Genomic DNA, 20,016 nt, shown 5'->3' with positions numbered 1-20,016 from the left:
ACTGAAGAAGTACCCCTGAGGCTACCACCCTACTGACATATGGGCTACCACCCCAGTAACATTTTTATTCATAGAGAAGTACACTAATTACAGTGAAGGAGCAAGAAGTGATATTTACCATAAACATAATCAAGATTACCCGCTTTAATAGGTCATAAAGAGAAATAAACAAACTGACTAGATTTTATATAGTTAAATAAAAATAGTGAGATTTTTAGATAGGGTTTAGATAGAGAGTGTATCCTAGCAGTGAAGTGTAATGAAATAAATTCTGCTCTTCTGTGCTGCACAGTAACGTATTTCTACTCAAAAGATCAAATATGATCTGTTCATTTATGCTATAAAAAGTCAAGTTAAATTTATTTGGATAGCTTTTTACAACTGTTGTTGTCAAAAAGCAGCTTTACATAATTAGTCATTAGTGAAAGACAGAGACAAAAAAAATAACATAAGAAGACATGAAGGATTAAAGACCCCCAGTGATCAAGCCAATGGCGACAGTGGCAAGGAAAAACTCCCTCAGAGCTGGAGGAAGAAACCTTGGGAGGAACCAAGACTCACAAGGGGGAGTCGACCCATCCTCCTCTGATCAGAACTATTTAAACATTGTTGATAAAAATGACCAAACCAGATACAACAGATAGTTAATAGTGGTAATATGAATAGTGGCAGATTTAGAGTCCATTTAGGTTTTAACATGGTCATTAGACAGGTAGCAGTGGTAGGAGGGTGTGCCGTTGGTCTGGTATGGGTGGTGGTGGGTGGGGGGCCTGATGGTTGGACTGGTAGGTGGCAGCTGGTCTGAGGCAGGTAGAGGGAACCTCAGCGGGCAATCTTCCAGCAGGTCGGGCTGGGTTGCCATTTAATCGGACAAGGTAAAAAGAGAGAGTTAGTACTGAGAGGATTTTGTGGAGAGCAGAGAATGTTGAGCAGTATCAGAGTGTGTCTGACGACTCCGGCAGGTCTGACTGTAACAGCCTAATTAAAAGGAGAGAGCCAGAAGGTAACACAGACACAGGAGCACCCTGAAACGCTAGCATCCATCTGCTCCACCATCAACAAACCTGAGTGTTCGCATGTAAGCAGCGAGACGACAGCTCCAGCATCTTAGTGTACTACAATTCCCTGTATCCGCGAACCCTTGGACCTACAATCTTTATCTAAGGGGAAGCATTAATTACCAAAAGCAAAACTAAACAGATGAGTTTTCAGCCTAGATTTAAAGATTGTGAGAGTGAGAGAGAGTCCAGAACATTATCTGGAAGGTTTTTCTTTATAAGAAAAGGCTCCTCCACCTGCTGAGTTTTTCTGAATTTTGGAAACTATGTCAGAAGTACATGTCAGAGTGTTCTGCTCTCAGCACTTTGTCAGAAGCACACGCATGTCTGTGTTTCTGAATTTAAAGTTTAGTGTTAGTTTAACTTCCAGAGTGTGTATAATTTGACCCAACTAAGATGTCATGGCTCTGAGCTGATATCCAGTCATTTTTTAGTTTAAATCTTCAATGTCTTTTGAATTCAGAAGTGGTGTTTGAGGTCTGAGCTGCTTAGATCAGCACTGCTGCGTTTATATGGCTGTTATTCTCCTCAGTAAAGACAATTTACATTTATGGCATTTAGCAGAGTGACTTACAAAAGTGCTTCACTGTTTACTCAAGAAGTCTAAGCTTAGACTCTTCTAAACACAAGTCAATATGGAGACCATAATACTCTACTCTTCACCCAAGTATTCTCAGAAGAGGTGTGTCTTCAGTCTGCGTCTGAAGACAGCGAGCGACTCTGCCGTTCGGACACCCAGGGGAAGTTCGGCACAGACGGCACTGAAAAGGGACTGAAAAAAGCCTGGACGCTCGTCTTCCGTGGATCTTGAGGGATGGCGGGTTGAGCCGAGCCGTACTTGAAGCTGGAAGGGCCTTTGGAGCAGATGGCTTTTGACCATTGCCATCAAATACAGAGGTGCTGGTCCGTTCTTGGCTTCGTAGGTCAGAGTCAGGGTTTTGAATCTGATACAGGCAGCAGCTGCAGGAACCAGTGAAGAGAGAACGCAGCAGTGGAGTTACATGGCTGAACTTAGAAACGTTGAGGACGGCCAGTGCCACTGCATTTTGGATGTGTTGCATGGGACACAGATAACACTATATTTGCAATGTACAATCTTAGAGGTCTTAGAGGTCATTTCTCCTGTATAATTATGCTTTTTTTTTTATTTTTATTTTTTTTATCTCGGTTCATCAAATCATTTTTACCAAAGCTAAATACTGAATCCCCATATGTATTCTTATCTTTAGTAATTCTGAATTCAGAACAGTGTAGTGAATTATCCTGAAGTGAAAACTGCATTATGCAGCTAGGCTCCATCCGTGGATGAAAATCCTATTTGCATGACAGAAATTCAGACAGTTTAGATCAACATCAGTTTCATTTCAGAACCACCAAGAAGATTATTTACATTTACAGCATTTGACTGAAGCTCTCATCCAGAGTGAATTACACTTGAATCATGTTACAGATGATTCTTATTGGTGTATTGTGCTGTAGTGTGAAACCCCAGAGTTTTACTAATCATTTACATTAGAAGAGTTGAGGTTAAAAGTTATGCTGAAGTCTAGAAACCTCATATTTTGATTAGTCCCTCCACATTATGAACTGCCTGGAAATCATTCTAGAAACAAATGTCAGCTTCTGTAGATCTGAAATAGACTAATTTATATTCCAACTCCAAATGTATTAAAACAAGAGCATTAAAATCCTCCTGTTCTACAGTACATATTGCCCTTGAGTATAATATGGAGAAAACACACAATAAATACAAAGAGACAAACACTGAATCCAAAAGCCTTTTATTTCTTTGAGACAGAAGATCAACATTTCGGCACTGAAGCTCAAATATGTGCTTTAAAGCCTGAATGAAGGAGAAGAAAGTGAGCTGAGTAAAGCAGAGGCTGGCGGTCCTCACTGCTAAGTGCACTGATCTTTCCTTAGTGTCTCGCTCACTGTAGACTGGGCGTCCTTGGTGGCCTCACAGGACACCGGGTTCCTCAGCCACTGCTCCTCCGGTAGGGTCAGGGTGCTAGTCCAACTGTAGAGGCCATCATCCTTCTGCAGAAATCCGGGGCTCTGGCTGACCCCCGAGCTCCAGCTGCTCCCACCTACCTTCCAGCTTAGCCTCCAGTCTGAGGGGAAGCCCTTGTTGGCCAAACACACGAGTGTGGCCTTCCCCTGCTGCAGCTCCACACTGGAGGGGGGCAGGACCGTGAGTTTGGGAGCAGTCACACCTAGCAGACACACAAACACAGAGGCATGGACAGATGTGTTTCACTTCTCTTATTTTGTACAGAGCTGAACTGAGTTCAGTGGTGCATTAAAATGTTTGGTCCTGTAATTATAACCTACTTTACAGTTTAAACTGTCCTTCAGATTCATCTGTAGTTACTTTCTTCTGAATTTAACACTTTTTAATGTTTCATTTACTGGCAAATAAATCTGAGATGCTTAGTGAAATTTATAATATGAAAAATCAACAGGAATTCAGATCCTACAGAGAAATAAATGATTTACTGTAATAAATAATAAATATGAACACAGTCGACACTTAATAAATGAACATTAAAACATGCATCAGTGTTCATAATAAGCAGCTCTGTGATTGTTCATCATGAGAATGAGAAGCACAGTGAAAGTGCTGCACTGAGAGCCTCCGGTCAAGAACAGACCTTTACTGTTCAATTAAAGAAAAATTTCACTGTTCAGTAAAGTAAAAAAATATATACACTGAATAATTTCTACCTTTATTAACAACAGAAACAGACTTTTGGTGTAAAATGTCCATAGTTAGTCTACACTGCCCCTTAAAGAACAAATAAATGTAAAAAAAAATGCTTTAAAAAATGATTTACAAAAGCATTAAGTGTATGAACAGTTCCAGAACTGATTTACAGATGAACAGAGAATAAACAGTAAAACTACTTACGGCCAACTGACAGTTTGGTGCCACCACCAAAAGTGCACCACAGTGATACAAACTCATTTAGTGGCTGTACAAAAACCTCCTGCTGTAAAGACTCGGCTCTCTCTGCTTTTTCCAAGCAGCTTCCTCACATCACTCACTAAATCCTGGTGGAGTTTAAAAGCCTCAGACAAAAACAGAAGTTTCGAAATTATAAATTATTAAAATATTTATTTAGCTTGTTTTTCTTGAGCAAGGTCGTATTTTATGAGACCTGTTCTTAAACTGCTGATCTATTCATTCACACGTATTCATGATCTATTCATTCACACGCTCTACCACACACTCCCCCACACACACTTAACCAGGTCTACATTGGATAATTACTGTATGGGGGATTGTGTTTCAGCTGGCAACAAGTTATTTAACAATGCAACAAAGGAAACTCAAGGGATTGAGACTGCAGCTGTGTAGCTGTAAGAAAAACCACCTTTCAGTGAGGCTAACCTGCAAAAAAGATATTTCTCTGGAGCAATAGAAGAAGGTCATGTGGTCTTATGAGTACAGAGTGATGGGTGCATCAGGGTAAGAAGAGAGGCAGCTGAAGTGATGCACCCATCATGCCTAGCACCTACCGGACAAGCCTGAGGGGGCAGTGCTTTGGTCTGGGGTTGCTGCAGTTGTTCAGGTCTAGGTTCAGTAATGTTATGTGCCCAAAGATGAGGTCAGCTGACTACCTGAATACACTGAGACGACCAGGTTATTCCATCAATAGCTTTTTTCTTCACTGATGGCACGGGCATATTCCAAGATGACAAGGCCAGGATTCATCCTGCTCAAATAGCGAAAAAGAAAAGTGGTTAAAGTCATTTTCACCCCATTGAGAATCTTTAGGATATGCTGGAGAAGTAGTCTTAGTCTTAGTGTGTGTGATCTTTTTTTTGGCTAGGGAGTGTATTATTAATTTATGCCAGACAATTAGATTTAGAAATTTGACCAATGAACTACAGGTGTGTGTGTTTGTAGAGGGAGGGCGAGCTTTTGTAATTTACTGTGTGATTGTAGGTGTGGTGTCTCACAGACTCCGCTGGTTGACGATCTCCTAAAGGCCTTATGGGACTTCTAACGTCTGCCTTTCCTTCATAATCGTGAGTTTGGTGTCAGAAGGGATCAGGTTTACTTTAAAACGTGAACATGAAAAAAGCCTGGGGGTCCTTTGGGAGCATTTTTTGTTCTAGCCTTCTGTTGCTATACTGTAAGTGTTTGAGCTGTTTGTGATGCATCTAATTTACTCAGCTCTGAATTTGCATTTCTGCATCTTCTTGTTGCATAACAGTATGATTTTAATGCTAAACATAGATAAACATATTTTAAAAGTCCATCAATCGATATTATTTAACCCCTTAAGCAGCCTAAGGCAAGCCGGTGGCCGAAAGTGTCTGAAAACACAGCTGAAACACAGCAGCCTGCTTCTCTCCGTTATAGAGCCCCTACAAAATAAGAGAATGCAGAAAATGGAAATAATAAACAAAAAAGGTTAAGATTAGGGTAGTTAAGAGTTAGGGTTATGGTGAAGGTTAGGATAAAGGCTAGAGAAGGGCTAGTTTATGGTCAAGCATAGAGTAAGGGTTAGGGTTAGGGTAAGGGTAAGCGTTAGGAAAAGGGTTAGGCTATGGTTATGGTTTGAGTAAGGGTTAGGGTAAGAGGTTAGGTTAGGGTTTTATAATAAGGCTTAGGGTAACAGTTGGGGTAAGGGTCAGGGTAAGGATATTCTGATGGTTAAGGTTAGAGTAAGGGTATGGGGTTAGGGTAAGGTTTAGGTTAAGTTAAGGTTGATGTTAAGGTTCAGATCAAAGAGAGAGAGAGAGAGAGAGAGAGAGAGAGAGCACTAGAGTGAAACTCAGATTTGCATTAACAGACCTGAGTTATCGTCCTTCTCCCAGAATAGAGCAGCACTTTCACCAGATGTTCAGCTTCATTCAGCCAAACTCACTCAAGCACAACACACACAGCACTGCCCTGAACCTCCAGCTGAAGATCCTCTCTCACAACCCTGATCATCAAGTAGAAGAAAACATCAGACAATGTCCAACATCAAGCTTTATTCCCCAGAGAGCTTTGCTGAGGGTCAGGGTGCTGCTGAGGCTGGAGCGGCCGTTCTGCTCTTCTTCTAAGCTGGTCAGAATGCCCTCCTTCACCTCTGAGCCGTCCACTGTCCAGGATATCCAGCTGACATCTGGTGTGTGTCCATCACCATCAAAAGATTATCCAGAACACAGGCTTAAACACTGTTCAGTTGACTTCTTCGTTTTTTTTTACCTTCATTTGAGTGTTTATTATTTTAAAAGAGTTTAATATATTTGATTTCATGGATCATATTTGATTGTAATTTTAGTCTCATTATTCAGACTCTGATCGTGTCAGGTCAGGAAGACGTGTGCCTCTTGAACATGGGAATCTCTTCCTCTGTGAGGCTCATTAAGGATTTGGAGCCATAATTTTTACTGTAAGCTAAGAAACCATTGATTGGACAAATAAACTTGATCTCCTATAGATCAAAGGATCATTGTCTAATATGATCTGTTTAGTCGTGCCAGTTCAAGAGTAAGAGGCATTTGCTGATGCCATTTTCATAGAGAGGTTCCACTTTGCATTAGCAGCACATGCTTCAGTGCTCTGGGAGTGTTTATAGTGCTGTGAGTTTAACACTTCATGACTGAGAGCTGCTGCCCCTCAAACCTCACCCACAGCAGACATGACTCTGATCCCCATCTTCATCTGGACTCTGATCTTCTGGACTCAAGGTGACTCACTTTCTGCAGAGAGGATCTGTTGTTCTCTAAATATTATTAGGATGACTAATTGTATTATATGACTAATAGTTGTAATATTAGTATTTATTTGTTTGTGTTTCATTCAGAATCCAGAGGTCAGGCGACTGTGACTCAGACTCCTGCAGTGAAATCTGCTCTTCCAGGAGAAACCGTCACCATCAACTGTAAAACCAGCCACAGTGTATATTCGGGTTATATGTCCTGGTACCTGCAGAAACCTGGAGAAGCACCTAAACTCCTGATCTATGGTGCCTCTAGCTTATGGTCAGGAACCCCAGCTCGTTTCAGTGGCCGTGGATCTGGATCTGACTTCACTCTGACCATCAGTGGAGTCCAGACTGAAGATGCAGGAGATTATTACTGTATGGGACAATTTTACATCAGCAGTAGATACTCGTTCACACAGTGTTACACAGCTGTACAAAAACCTCCCTGAGTCAGACTGCACAGACACTGCACTGCAGTCCTACTCCAAGAAGGCTGTCCAGCAGGGGGCACCACAACCAGCAGCCTCCTGCAGCTGCACATTTAAACACTGAGCAATTAAACACACTGTTGATCCTGTAGTGTGTAAAAGGGAGGTGTGCAGGAATGCTGCTGTGTGTTTCCTCACTGGCCGCGTTCCTGCTGCAGGATTCCTCTCTGTAAACTGTGATAAAGTCCACAGAAGGGTCAGCTGGAGCTTCATTCAGTGCTGGACTCTGAATTACACATTTCTATCCACCAGAGTCACCACAGAACCTGTTCTTCTGCAACACCACCCCATCATGATCCACTTCAGACTCCATCAGTCTTTAATTTACATCACCTTTAGACTCTAACAGGAGCAGATCTACTAAAAGACAGTGAAGGTACTGAGGTGTTCACTCTCAGTAAAAACTCCACATCTGATTTATTAATGTGTGTGAAGAAGCCTTTTCATGTTTTCACTCCAGGTCACCACTGAGCTGCAGGTTTTAGTGTGTCTGACATCATGAATAGGAATTATATTTCTATTTAATTCATTTATCTTATAAAGATTCTTTATATACGGCTAAAAGGCACACCGTACTATTTGTAACGTTTAAACAACTCACAAGGAGCTCCTCATACATACGTTAGGGTTCAAAAGGAGCTCCAGTCCACTGGTCGTAAAAGAACCCAGCCTGATACACACTCGAAGAAGAATTGAGAAAACAGCGGAAACACAGCAGCTTGTTTTTCTTCATTATGGAGCTCCTACATAATAACTGAATGCACATAAAATGGAAATAATGAACAAAAAAGGTTGAGATTAGTGTAGTTAAGAGTTAGGATAGGTTAAGGTTAGGATAGTTAATAGTTAGGATTATTGTTGCGGTAGAAAAAGGCTTAAGGTAAGTGGTTGTTTATTGTAAGGGTTAGGGTTAGGGATATGGATAGGGTTAGGGTTAAATTATGGTCAAGGTTTTAGTGAAGGTAATGGTAAGGGTTAGCTTATGGTTATGGTTATGGTTATAGTTATAGTTATGGTTATGGTTATGGTTATGGTTAAGGTAAGGGTTAGGGTAAGGTTTAGGTTACGTTGCTGTTTAGGTTCAGATCAAATTTTACAGGTTGTTTTGTAACATTTTCTGTTTAAATGATTTGATTTCTTTGTGTCTGGGTTGCATCAGTAATGCGTACATATGAAAGTGGGCTGAACTATTTAGTACAACCTGTAAACCTTCTGAAATTTCTAAAAGTTCCTCTTCAGACCAGATAAGAGAGAGAGAGAGACAGAGAGAGAGAGAGAGAGAGAGAGAGAGAGAGAGAGAGAGAGAGAGAGCACTGGAGTGAAACTCAGATTTGCATTAACAGACCTGAGTTGTCGTCCTTCTCCCAGAATAGAGCAGCACTTTCACCAGATGTTCAGCTTCGTTCAGCCAAACTCACTCAAGCACAACACACACAGCACTGCCCTGAACCTTCAGCTGAAGATCCTCCCTCACAACCCTGATCATCAAGTAGAATAAAACATCAGAAAATGTCCAAGATCAAGCTTTATTTCAGTAGAGCAGAAGCACAGGTCCAGCAACAGGACAGTGAACAGAGTAAAGACCCAAACAGCAGCACTGTGTAGAACTTCAGCTCTACTGCAGACGGAGGTGAAGCAGATCTGTGTTCAACTCCATCTCGGGGCTACTGAACTTCACAGCTGCTTTTTCTGAACGTGATTGGCTGATTGGCGTTGTCATGGGAGACCAAACAGCCAAACTCCTCCCCCTTTTCCCAAAGAGCTTTGCTGAGGGTCAGGGTGCTGCTGCGGCTGAAGAGGCCGTTCTTCTCTTCTTCTACGCTGGTCAGAACGCCCTCCTTCACCTCTGAGCCGTCCACTGTCCAGCTGACTAGCGCCCCCTGTGGAGAGTAGCCAGACAGCAGGCAGAGCAGTGAGGCTGAACCCTCAGACACCTGCAGAGGGGAGGGGGGGAGCAGAGACACAGAGGGCTTCACTATGGGACCACCTGGAGAGGAGACACAACACACACACTTGATTAAACACATTTAAACACATTTACTCGTTATTCTTTATTAAGCATCCTGACTGAATCCAACCCGCCTACAGTCGTCCATTTACAGCTCCACTCTGTTCTCAGTTTCCTAAAAAACAGTACCTGCTTCCTTCTATGAGCTTCTACTTCATCTGTACAGATAGATAGAAAGATACTTAGATAGAGAGATATATACTTTATTAATCCTGAAGGAAATTCAGCAGCTAGTAGCAGTTACACAATAACAGCACAGTAAATATGATACAATAATAAGAAATAATACAAAAGAATAAAAATACAATAATAATGAATAATGGGAGAATAATGAATGAATGAATAATAATGTGCAGTAGGAGTGTGGATCAGCAGATATGTCCATACTGAGTAAATATGTGTATATATTGGTATTTAAGTAAAGTGTCAAGTGTCCAGGAGTGCAGATGTACAGGATGCACAGTAAAGTGGGGTTGCTGTGATGCAACAAGTAACACCACTACCATCCAGTGAGCTATTACCCCCTGTATAAGACCAGGGTTCGATTCCCGGTCTGGGTGACTTTGCTGTGCTACATTAATAAGAGTCCTTTGGCAAGACTCCTAACACTGCATTGGCCCACCTTTGTAATACGAGTTACCTTGTAAGTCGCTCTGGATAACAGCATCAGCTAAATGCTCTAAATGTGAATGCTCTATATGTAAATGCTCTAAATGTGAATGCTCTAAATGTGAATGCTCTAAATGTGAATGCTCTAAATGTAAATGTTCTAAATGTGAATGCTCTAAATGTGAATGCTCTAAATGTAAATGCTCTAAATGTGAATGCTCTAAATGTGAATGCTCTATATGTGAATGCTCTAAATGTGAATGCTCTAAATGTAAATGCTCTAAATGTGTTTAATCAAAGTATAATCAAAACATGGTCAGAAAAAGTTATAGTTTTAACTGTACAGAGCTATTAATAAAAATAGTCCATCAATTCTCCCATACAGCATCATTAACCCAACACCCATTCTAACTGTACAGAGCTATTAATGAAAATACAGGATAATTCACCTAATAAAGACTCACAGTTCCTACCTCACTCTTTAACACAGTCGCTTTCAGTAGAAGCAAAAGCAGCTGATCAAGAATATCAATTAATTTCACATCAATTAAATATTTTTGTTGAAAATTCTTTTATTTCCTGAAAATTAAAATTAATGTTTATTAAAAAAAAGAAAATAAGAAAACACACCCACCTTTCACAATGACTTTGGTTCCTCCACCGAAAGTGTGCCACAGTGATACATTACAATGAAGCCGTCATACAAAAACCTCCGTCACACTACAGTACACACACACACACACACACACACACACTCACACACACACACACACACACATTTATGCTCAGAGCTGCATAATAAAAGTGTGTAATCTACTGCTGTACTGAAAAACTCACCCAGCATCTTCATGAACCTCCGTCCTCACCATAACCCCTAAACCTGCTTCTTAATCTTCTACATCTGCCATGTCCTCAAATCTAACATCCTGTGTGTGTGAGTGTTCATCACCTTCAGAAGATTCGCCTGAACACAGACTTTATCATTGTTCAGTTGACGTCTCAGTTTTCAGCTTTATTTGAGTGTGTCTGATTTGCCTGTTTTTAAGCCTCATCTTTGATTATAATTCCAGTATCTGATCATGTCAGATCAGGAACAGGTGCTCTACTCCACTATTGGATCCTCTCAGTGGTTCTGTGGTTGTTAGAGGGGTTTTCCTGACAGTGTCTTTTTCTGTGAGGCTCATTAGGGATTTGGAGTCATAATATTGATCTTCTATAGATCAAAGGATCATTGTCTAATATGGTCTGTTCAGTCGTGCCAGTTCAAGAGTAAGAGGCATTTGCTGGTGACATTTCCATAGAGAGGTTCCACTTTGCATTAGCAGCACATGCTTCAGTGCTCTGGGAGTGTTTATAGTGCTGTGAGTTTAACACTTCAGGGCTGAGAGCTGCTGCCCCACAAACCTCACCCATAGCAGACATGACTCTGATCCCCATCTTCATCTGGACTCTGATCTTCTGGACTCAAGGTAATGCCCTGCTGTAAGTTTACTTTTAGGAAGACAAAGACGACTTGTTGAAAGTTCATGAGTCAGTTTACTCTCATTGTTTTTCAGAATCCAGAGGTCAGGCGACTGTGACTCAGACTCCTGCAGTGAAATCTGCTCTTCCAGGAGAAACCGTCACCATCAACTGTAAAACCAGCCACAGTGTATATTCGGGTAAGTATATGTCCTGGTACCTGCAGAAACCTGGAGAAGCACCTAAACTCCTGATCCGCGATGCTTCTAGCTTATGGTCAGGAACTCCAGCTCGTTTCAGTGGCCATGGATCTAGATCTGACTTCACTCTGATCATCAGTAGAGTCCTAACTGAAGATGCAGGAGATTATTACTGTATGGGACTATTTTACATCAGTAGTGTCTGGTCGTTCACACAGTGTTACACAGCTGTACAAAAACCTCCCTGAGTCAGACTGCACAGACACTGATCTGCAGTCCTACTCCAAGCAGGCTGTCCAGCAGGGAGCACCACAACCCACCTCAGTCCCTTCCAGCAGCCTCCTGCAGCTTCACACTTAAAACACACAATAAAACACACTGTTGATCCTGTAGTGTGTAAAAGGGAGGCGTGCAGGAACGCTGCTGTGTGTTTCCTCACTGGCCGCGTTCCTGCTGCAGGATTCCTCTCTGTAAACTGTGATAAAGTCCACAGGAGGGTCAGCTGGAGCTTCATTCAGTGCTGGACTCTGAGTTACACATTTCTATCCACCAGAGTCACCACAGAACCTGTTCTTCTGCAACACCACCCCATCATGATCCACTTCAGACTCCATCAGTCTTTTAATCTACATCACCTTTAGACTTTAGACAGGAGCAGATCTACTAAAAGTCAGTGAAGGTACTGAGGTGTTCCCTCTCAGTAAAAACTCCACAGCTGATTTATTAATGTGTGTGAAGAAGCCTTTTCATGTTTTCACTCCAGGTCACCACTGAGCTGCAGGTTTTAGTGTGTCTGACTTAATGAATAGGAATTATATTCCTATTTTATTCATTTGTCTTATAACATTCCTTTGTATGCAGCTAAAAGGTACTCCATGCAATTTGTAATGTTTAAACGACTCACAAGGAGCTCCTCATACATACGTTAGGGTTCACAAGGAGCTCTAGTCCACTGGTGGTAAAGTGCACAACCCAGCCTGATACGTACTCGAAGAAGAATTGAGAAAACAGTGGCAACACAACAGCCTGCTTCTCTCCGTTATGGAGCTCCTACACAATAACAGAATGCAGAAAATGGCAATAATGAAAAAAAAGATTAAGATTAGGGTAGTTAAAAGTTAGGGTTATGGTCAAGGTTAGGATAAAGGCTAGAGAAGGGCTAGTTTATGGTCAAGCATAGAGTAAGGGTTAGGGTAAGGGTAAGGGTAAGTGTTAGGAAAAGGGTTAGGCTATGGTTATGGCCTGAGTAAGGGTAAGGGTAAGGGCTATATTATGCTTAGAGTAAGGGTTAGGGTAAGAGGTTAGGTTAGGGTTTTATAATAAGGCTTAGGGTAACAGTTAGGGTAAGGGTTAGGGTAAGGATATTGTGATGGTGAAGGTTAGAGTAAGGGTATTGGGCTAGGGTAAGGTTTAAGTTAAGGTTAGGTTCAGATCAAAGAGAGAGAAAGAGAGAGAGAGAGAGAGAGAGAGAGCACTGGAGTGAAACATTAACAAACCTGAGTTGTCGTCCTTCTCCCAGAATAGAGCAGCACTTTCACCAGATGTTCAGCTTCGTTCAGCCAAACTCACTCAAGCACAACACACACAGCACTGCCCTGAACCTCCAGCTGAAGATCCTCTCTCACAACCCTGATCATCAAGTAGAAGAAAACATCAGACAATGTCCAAGATCAAGCTTTATTCCCCAGAGAGCTTTGCTGAGGGTCAGGGTGCTGCTGAGGTTGGAGCGGCCGTTCTGCTCTTTTTCTATGCTGGTCAGAACGCCCTCCTTCACCTCTGAGTCGTCCACTGTCCATGATATCCAGCTGACATCCTGTGTGCGTCCATCACTATCAAAAGATTATCCAGAACACAGGCTTTAACACTGTTCAGTTGACTTCCTAGTTTTTTTTACCTTCATTTGAGAGTCTGATTTTTATTATTTTAAAAGAGTTTAATATATTTGATTATATGGATCTGAATCTATGGATATGAATCATATTTGATTATGATTTTAGTCTTATTATTCAGACTCTGATCGTGTCAGGTCAGGTCAAGATGTGTGCCTCTTGACTATGGGAATCTTTTCCTCTGTGAGGCTCATTAGGGATTTGGAGCCATAATTTTGATCTTCTATAGATCAAATGATCATTGTCTAATATGGTCTGTTTAGTCGTGCCAGTTGAAGAGTAAGAGGCGTTCAGGTTCAGGAGGTCAGGTGACTGTGACTCAGACTCCTGCAGTGAAATCTGCTCTTCCAGGAGAAACCATCACCATCAGCTGTAGAACCAGCCCTGACGTGTATAGTGACAGTACAGCTCAGTGTTTAGCCTGGTATCTGCAGAAACCTGGAGAAACCCTTAAGCTCCTGTTCTACTTCATTGATAACAGAGCATCTGGAACTCCAGCTCGTTTCAGCGGCAGTGGATCAAGATCTGACTTCACTCTGACCATCAGTGGAGTCCAGACTGAAGATGCAGGAGATTATTACTGCCAGAGTTATCATTAGATCAGTAGTACAAGCCTGCTCACACAGTCTTACAGAGCCATACAAAAACCTCCCTGAGTCAGAAGGCACAAACACTGCACTGCTGCAGCTGGACCTACTGCAGGTGCTGAGGGGGCGGATGTGATACAGCACAATTACACACAGGGGAGGAAACCCACCACCCTGACACACAACGTAAACATCTATAAATAAGCGCAAAGCAATAATGCACACAGCGTTTCAGCTCCACTTCTTCAATGAGATGAGGAGTTCATGTGTTAGCGGTGCATTATCTGTTCTTCTCCAAGCTGTACCCCCCACCTCCCCCAAAAAAAGCCATGTTCAGTTTGTTTGACTAGTATGAGTGCACCCTTGCACCCAATCCCACTAGATGCGTAGATGTGAGTCCAGCTGAGCGGTGTCTAATAGCCCACCTCTTCAAGATTGCCTGGACATGGTTTACTGTGCCATGCTCAGGCACGGTACACATCCAGTGTGATCTAGCTGCCTCTGTAAAAATTTCTTCTTATAAGTGCAGCACGATTCACAGAACATCACTGGTGTTGCATTGTGGGAGATCTTTAAAGCATGTGAGAGGGCCGTGTAACAGTGCGCCACAAAACCCCTACAAATAAGCCACAATCCGCGTCGCCTACCCGCTTTGGACTGCGCATGTGTGTTAGAGTGTTTTCACACCTATCGTTCTTTGCTCTGGTCTGAATTGTTAGCCCCTCAGTATCGCGTCCTCCCCCGGTGCAATTCCGAGCCGCCGCCCACAGGCCCAAATAAGGACTTCCTCCTTGTTTGTGTTCATGTTTGGTTCATTGTATCGATTCATGTTCATTTGTGTTCATGAGTTACACCTGGGATTGGGGGGTATTTAAGAAGCCTCGCAAATCGGTGCCGAGATTTGTATCATTTGGGACCTTGAGGTTCCTCGTACTGTTAGAGGTGTGTTGAGGCCAGCTTCTGCTCGGTGTTCTCATTCAGGAGCAGGTCACCCTGCCATCCACGTTTTCTGCAAGGCTCGCTCACTCACGGTCTGGATTCTCTGGCGACCCACGTTCCAGCTAGATGACCCTCGCTCACGGCAGCACGCTGCAGTTCCAGGTTTGGTCGGCCTAGCCGTTCTTGCTCAGTAGCTGGTCCCCCAGCTCTCCCCCCTTAATCATTGTAGCGTCGTTCGAGTGCAGTTTACGTTAACACCTGTTTAGCCCAGGCTTACTCCCCTAGCGCTTGCCGCTCACGCCAGCTCAACTCCTCCCAGTCCCAGGTCTTTGTTGTTTTCGCCATTTCGTTTGACACGTTCAGGTTTTTGTTGATCACTGTTGTTCATGGTTTGCTGCTTTTTTGCCTCACTTGCCCCCTTTTGTTTATCCTATTGTGTTAATAAATCTGCTTGCGAACAGGTGTTGTGCCTGACTGCAGTGGACGTGAGGAAAACTCTGCGCAGAGTCAACCCACGAAAAGCTGCAGGACCAGACAACATCCCCGGCAGAGTGCTCAGAGAGTGTGCAGACCAGTTGACAGATGTTCTCACGGACATCTTCAACATCTCCCTGCGCAGCTCCACTGTCCCAACGTGCCTCAAGACCACCACCATCGTCCCCGTGCCGAAGAAGTCCACAGTGTCCTGCCTCAATGACTACCGTCCCGTAGCTCTCACGCCCATCATCATGAAGTGCTTCGAGAGGTTAGTCATGAGGAACATCAAGAACCAACTGCCCTCTTCATTGGACCCCCTGCAATTTGCATATCGTCCCAACCGCTCCACGGACGATGCCATCACCACCACCCTTCATCTCTCCCTTACCCACCTGGAGAAGAAGGACACCTATGTCAGAATGCTGTTCATAGACTTCAGTTCAGCATTCAACACCATCATCCCACAGAACCTCACGAGGAAGTTAAGCCTGCTGGGCCTCAACACCCCCCTCTGCAACTGGATCCTGGACTTCCTGACAGGAAGGCCCCAGTTAGTCCGGTTCGGGGACAGCAGCTCCAGCACCATCACCATGAACACTGGGGCACCCCAGGGCAGTGTACTGAGTCCTCTGCTGTTCACCCTGCTGACTCATGACTGTGTTGCGAAACACAGTTCTAACAGCATCATAAAGTTCGCCGATGATACAACTGTGCTGGGTCTCATCAGCAAAGGCGACGAGTCAGCATACAAAGAGGAGGTGCAGCAGCTGACAGACTGGTGTACAGTCAACAACCTTCACTGGAATGTAGAGAAGACCAAGGAAATGGTTGTTGACTTCAGGAAATCAAGACCGGACCACTCTCCGCTTAACATCAACGGCTCCTCTGTGGAGATCGTTAAGAGCACCAAGTTCCTTGGTGTCCACCTAGCGGAGAACCTCACCTGGTCCCTGAACACCAGCTCTACAGCCAAGAAAGCCCAACAGCGTCTCTACTTCCTCCGGAAGCTGAGAAAGGCCCGTCTCCCTCCACCCATCCTCACCCTCTTCTATAGGGGAACCATAGAGAGCATCCTAAGCAGCTGCATCACTGCCTGGTTTGGGACCTGCACAGCCTCTGACCGCAAGTCCCTCCAACGCATTGTGAGGACAGCTGAGAAGATCATCGGAGTCTCTCTCCCCTCCGTCATGGACATTTACACCACCCGCTGCATCCGCAAAGCAACCAGCATTGTGGATGACTCCACCCACCCTTCACACAGTCTGTTCTCCCTCCTGCCATCAGGAAGAAGGTACCGCAGCATCCAGTCCAACACGACCAGACTCTGCAATAGCTTCTTCCCCCAAGCCATCAGACTCCTCAACACAACTCAACTCCTGAACTGATATCTTACACTCTCCCTCTCTCTCTCTCTCTCCCTCTCTCTCTCTTTCCAACCATTTATCCCAGGTAACATGGGAAGCATTTTTTGCACAAGCATTTGCACTGATAACTTTACTACCTCACTGGACTTTATTTATCGCACATTGCACAACTTGCACACTACAGTCATTATTTATTATCCTCTGTCTGTACTGTGTTGTCTGTCCGCACTTGTTTGTTTGTGTTGCACTTGTGTTTTGTATGCACTGTCTATGTTGCACCATGGTCCGGGAGGAACGTTGTTTCGTTTCACTGTGTACTCTGTATGTAGTTGAAATGACAATAAACCCACTTGACTTGACTTGACTTGACTTGACATGACTCAGTTATTGGGTTTGTAAATTTGGAGTGTTTTTCCCTTGGTTTGGTTTCACACAGGTAAAAAAGTCAGGTGCACCAAAATGCCAAATGGACAATCGTGCTTAGGCACATTAGAAGGCAACCAGGCCCAGTGTGAGTACGCCCGAAGAAAGACTCGCTCTATTTACTGCATCAGTCTGTGTCCATCTCACTCTGTCCTGGTCAGTCTGATGTGGTGCTACTGATGATATGTGACCTTCATTTGGCTGTAATCAGTAAATCTAGGCCAAAAAAACTGACCCTACACTGAAAAAGTACACATCGTTTCCATTCAACAAATCAAACCAATTTCTTAGATTTTAAACTTGTTTGCCCTGAACTAAGGAGAAGTGTGATCCCCACCTTCTCACAGAGCTTTCTCAGCTGTGTGTGGTTTGAGGATTGACTGTACGGGATTCAAAGTGGTCATTTCAGACCCCTCTGTTTTATCTATTTGGTCATCTTCCTGTGGATTTGCTCAGGTGTTTTCTCATAGAGCTTTAATACAAGTACATTTAATTCAGCTTCTGCTTCTTTAACAGCTGGATGTTTCTTTTCTAGAACAGTTTGATTAAACACTTCTGTTTCCATCTCATCATATTTGAGTGTCACATCATCACTGCAGCGGACAGTGACATTTCCATAGAGAGGTTCCACTTTGCATTAGCAGCACATGCTTCAGTGCTCTGGGAGTGTTTATAGTGCTGTGAGTTTAACACTTCATGACTGAGAGCTGCTGCCCCACAAACCTCAGCCACAGCAGACATGACTCTGATCCCCATCTTCATCTGGACTCTGATCTTCTGGACTCAAGGTGACTCACTTTCTGCAGAGAGGATCTATTGTTCTCTAAATATTATTAGGATGACTAATTGTATTATATGACTAATACTTGTAATATTAGTATTTATTTTTTGTGTTTTATTTAGAATCCAGAGGTCAGGTGACTGTGACTCAGACTCCTGCAGTGAAATCTGCTCTTCCAGGAGAAACCGTCACCATCAGCTGTAGAACCAGCACTGCAGTGTATTACACCAACTATCTCGCCTGGTACCTGCAGAAACCTGGAGAAATTCCTAAACTCTTGTTTTATGATGCTGCTAAATTACCTTCAGGAACTCCAGCTCGTTTCAGCGGCAGTGGATCTGGATCTGACTTCACTCTGACCATCAGTGGAGTCCAGACTGAAGATGCAGGAGATTATTACTGTATGAGTGAGCATTGGTTCAGTGGTAGAGGTGTGTTTACAGTGTTACACCACCATACAAAAACCTCTCTGAGTCAGACGGCACAGACACTGCACTGTTGCAGGTCCTGAGGGGCAGATACAGCACAATCACACACTCTGTGGAGGGGAGGAAACCCACCACCCTGACACACAGCATAAACATCTATAAATCTATAAATAAGCACAAAGCAATAATGCACACAGCGTTTCAGCTATATGAGAGGAGGAGGTTTGTAGAGCTTGAGCTCATTCTAGCCCTACTGTATGCTCCAGTGATTTTAATGTATTTGTACTTTACTTTATTTAGTAAATAAATTAATTACATTTAAAGTAAATAAATATCATTAGTAAGCAACAAGTTATATCTAATAACAAGAGCAAGCTTGTGCAATATGAGACTTTTACGAACATATTTTTGAAGGAAGCACAATATTGGAAAAAATCCTTAAACTTACAAGGATTAAATGTTTGTTGAAAATTGCACAACCCTAAGTGCACTGCTAGGCACTGAAGAAGTACACCTGAGGCTACCACCCTACTGACATATGGGCTACCACCCCAGCAACACAGTAACATTTTTATTCAGAGAGAAGTACACTGATTACAGTGAAGGAGCAAGAAAGGATATTTAACATAAACATAATCAAGGTTACCCGCTTTAATAGATCATAAAGAGAAATAAACAAACTGACTAGATTTTATATAGTTAAATTAAAATAGTGAGATTTTTCTTAGGGTTTAGATAGAGAGTGTATCCTAGCAGTGCAGTGTAATGAAATAAATTCTGCTCTTCTGTGCTGCACAGTAACTTATTTCTACGCAAAAGATCAAATCTGATCTGTTCATTTATGCTATAAAAAGTCAAGTCAAATTTATTTGTATAGCTTTTTCAACTGTTGTTGTCACAAAGCAGCTTTACATAATTAGTCATTAGTGAAAGACAGAGACAGAGAAAAAAAATAGCGTAAGAAGACATGAAGGATCAAAGACCCCCAGTGATCAAGCCAATGGAGACAGTGGCAAGGAAAAACTCCCTCAGAGCTGGAGGAAGAAACCTTGGGAGGAACCAAGACTCACAGGGGGACCCGACCCATCCTCCTCTGATCAGAACTATTTAAACATTGTTGATAAAAATGACCAAACCAGATACAGCATATATTTAATAGTGGTGATATTAATTGTGGCAGATTTAGAGTCCATTTAGGTTTTAACATGGTCATTAGACAGGTAGCAGTGGTAGGAGGGTGTGCCGTTGGTCTGGTATGGGTGGTGGTGGGTGGGGGGCCTGATGGTTGGACTGGTAGGTGGCAGCTGGTCTGACGAAGGTAGAGGGAACCTCAGCGGGCAATCTTCCAGCAGGTCGGGCTGGGTGGCCATTTAATCGGACAAGGTAAAAAGAGAGAGTTAGTACTGAGAGGATTTTGTGGAGAGCAGAGACTGTTGAGCAGTATCAGAGTGTGTCTGACGACTCCGGCAGGTCTGACTGTAACAGCCTAATTAAAAGGAGAGAGCCAGAAGGTAACACAGACACAGGAGCACCCTGAAACGCTAGCATCCATCTGCTCCACCATCAACAAACCTGAGTGATCGCATGTAAGCAGCG

The 20,016-nt window shown here is 43.1% G+C and overlaps 1 protein-coding gene, 1 long non-coding RNA gene and 1 gene segment (V, D, J or C); 1 reads left to right on the top strand and 2 right to left on the bottom strand.

The window, feature by feature from the left end:
* Positions 1-2,823: 2,823 nt before the first annotated feature.
* Positions 2,824-4,107, bottom strand: LOC140549782 (uncharacterized). Its single transcript, XR_011979023.1, has 2 exons — positions 3,970-4,107; positions 2,824-3,274 (listed from the first exon to the last, which is right to left on the bottom strand). It is a non-coding gene; the product is annotated as an uncharacterized lncRNA (long non-coding RNA).
* Positions 4,108-8,775: 4,668 nt separating this feature from the next.
* Positions 8,776-10,715, bottom strand: LOC140544512 (Ig kappa chain C region, B allele-like). The segment is given in 3 exon segments: positions 8,776-9,241; positions 10,506-10,526; positions 10,709-10,715. Coding segments are annotated over 3 exon segments (351 nt in total).
* A 576-nt stretch (positions 10,716-11,291) lies between these two features.
* Positions 11,292-14,020, top strand: LOC140544440 (uncharacterized). Its single transcript, XM_072667965.1, has 3 exons — positions 11,292-11,340; positions 11,428-11,762; positions 13,685-14,020. The coding sequence occupies exons 1-3, from the start codon at positions 11,292-11,294 to the stop codon at positions 14,018-14,020; spliced, it is 720 nt and encodes a 239-aa protein (XP_072524066.1).
* Positions 14,021-20,016: the final 5,996 nt, after the last annotated feature.

This window comes from Salminus brasiliensis, chromosome 2 (genome assembly GCF_030463535.1).
Source record: "Salminus brasiliensis chromosome 2, fSalBra1.hap2, whole genome shotgun sequence".
Classification (NCBI taxonomy): domain Eukaryota; kingdom Metazoa; phylum Chordata; class Actinopteri; order Characiformes; family Bryconidae; genus Salminus; species Salminus brasiliensis.
Note: the sequence above shows the minus strand (reverse complement) of the source record. Positions and strands in the feature narration are given on the sequence as shown.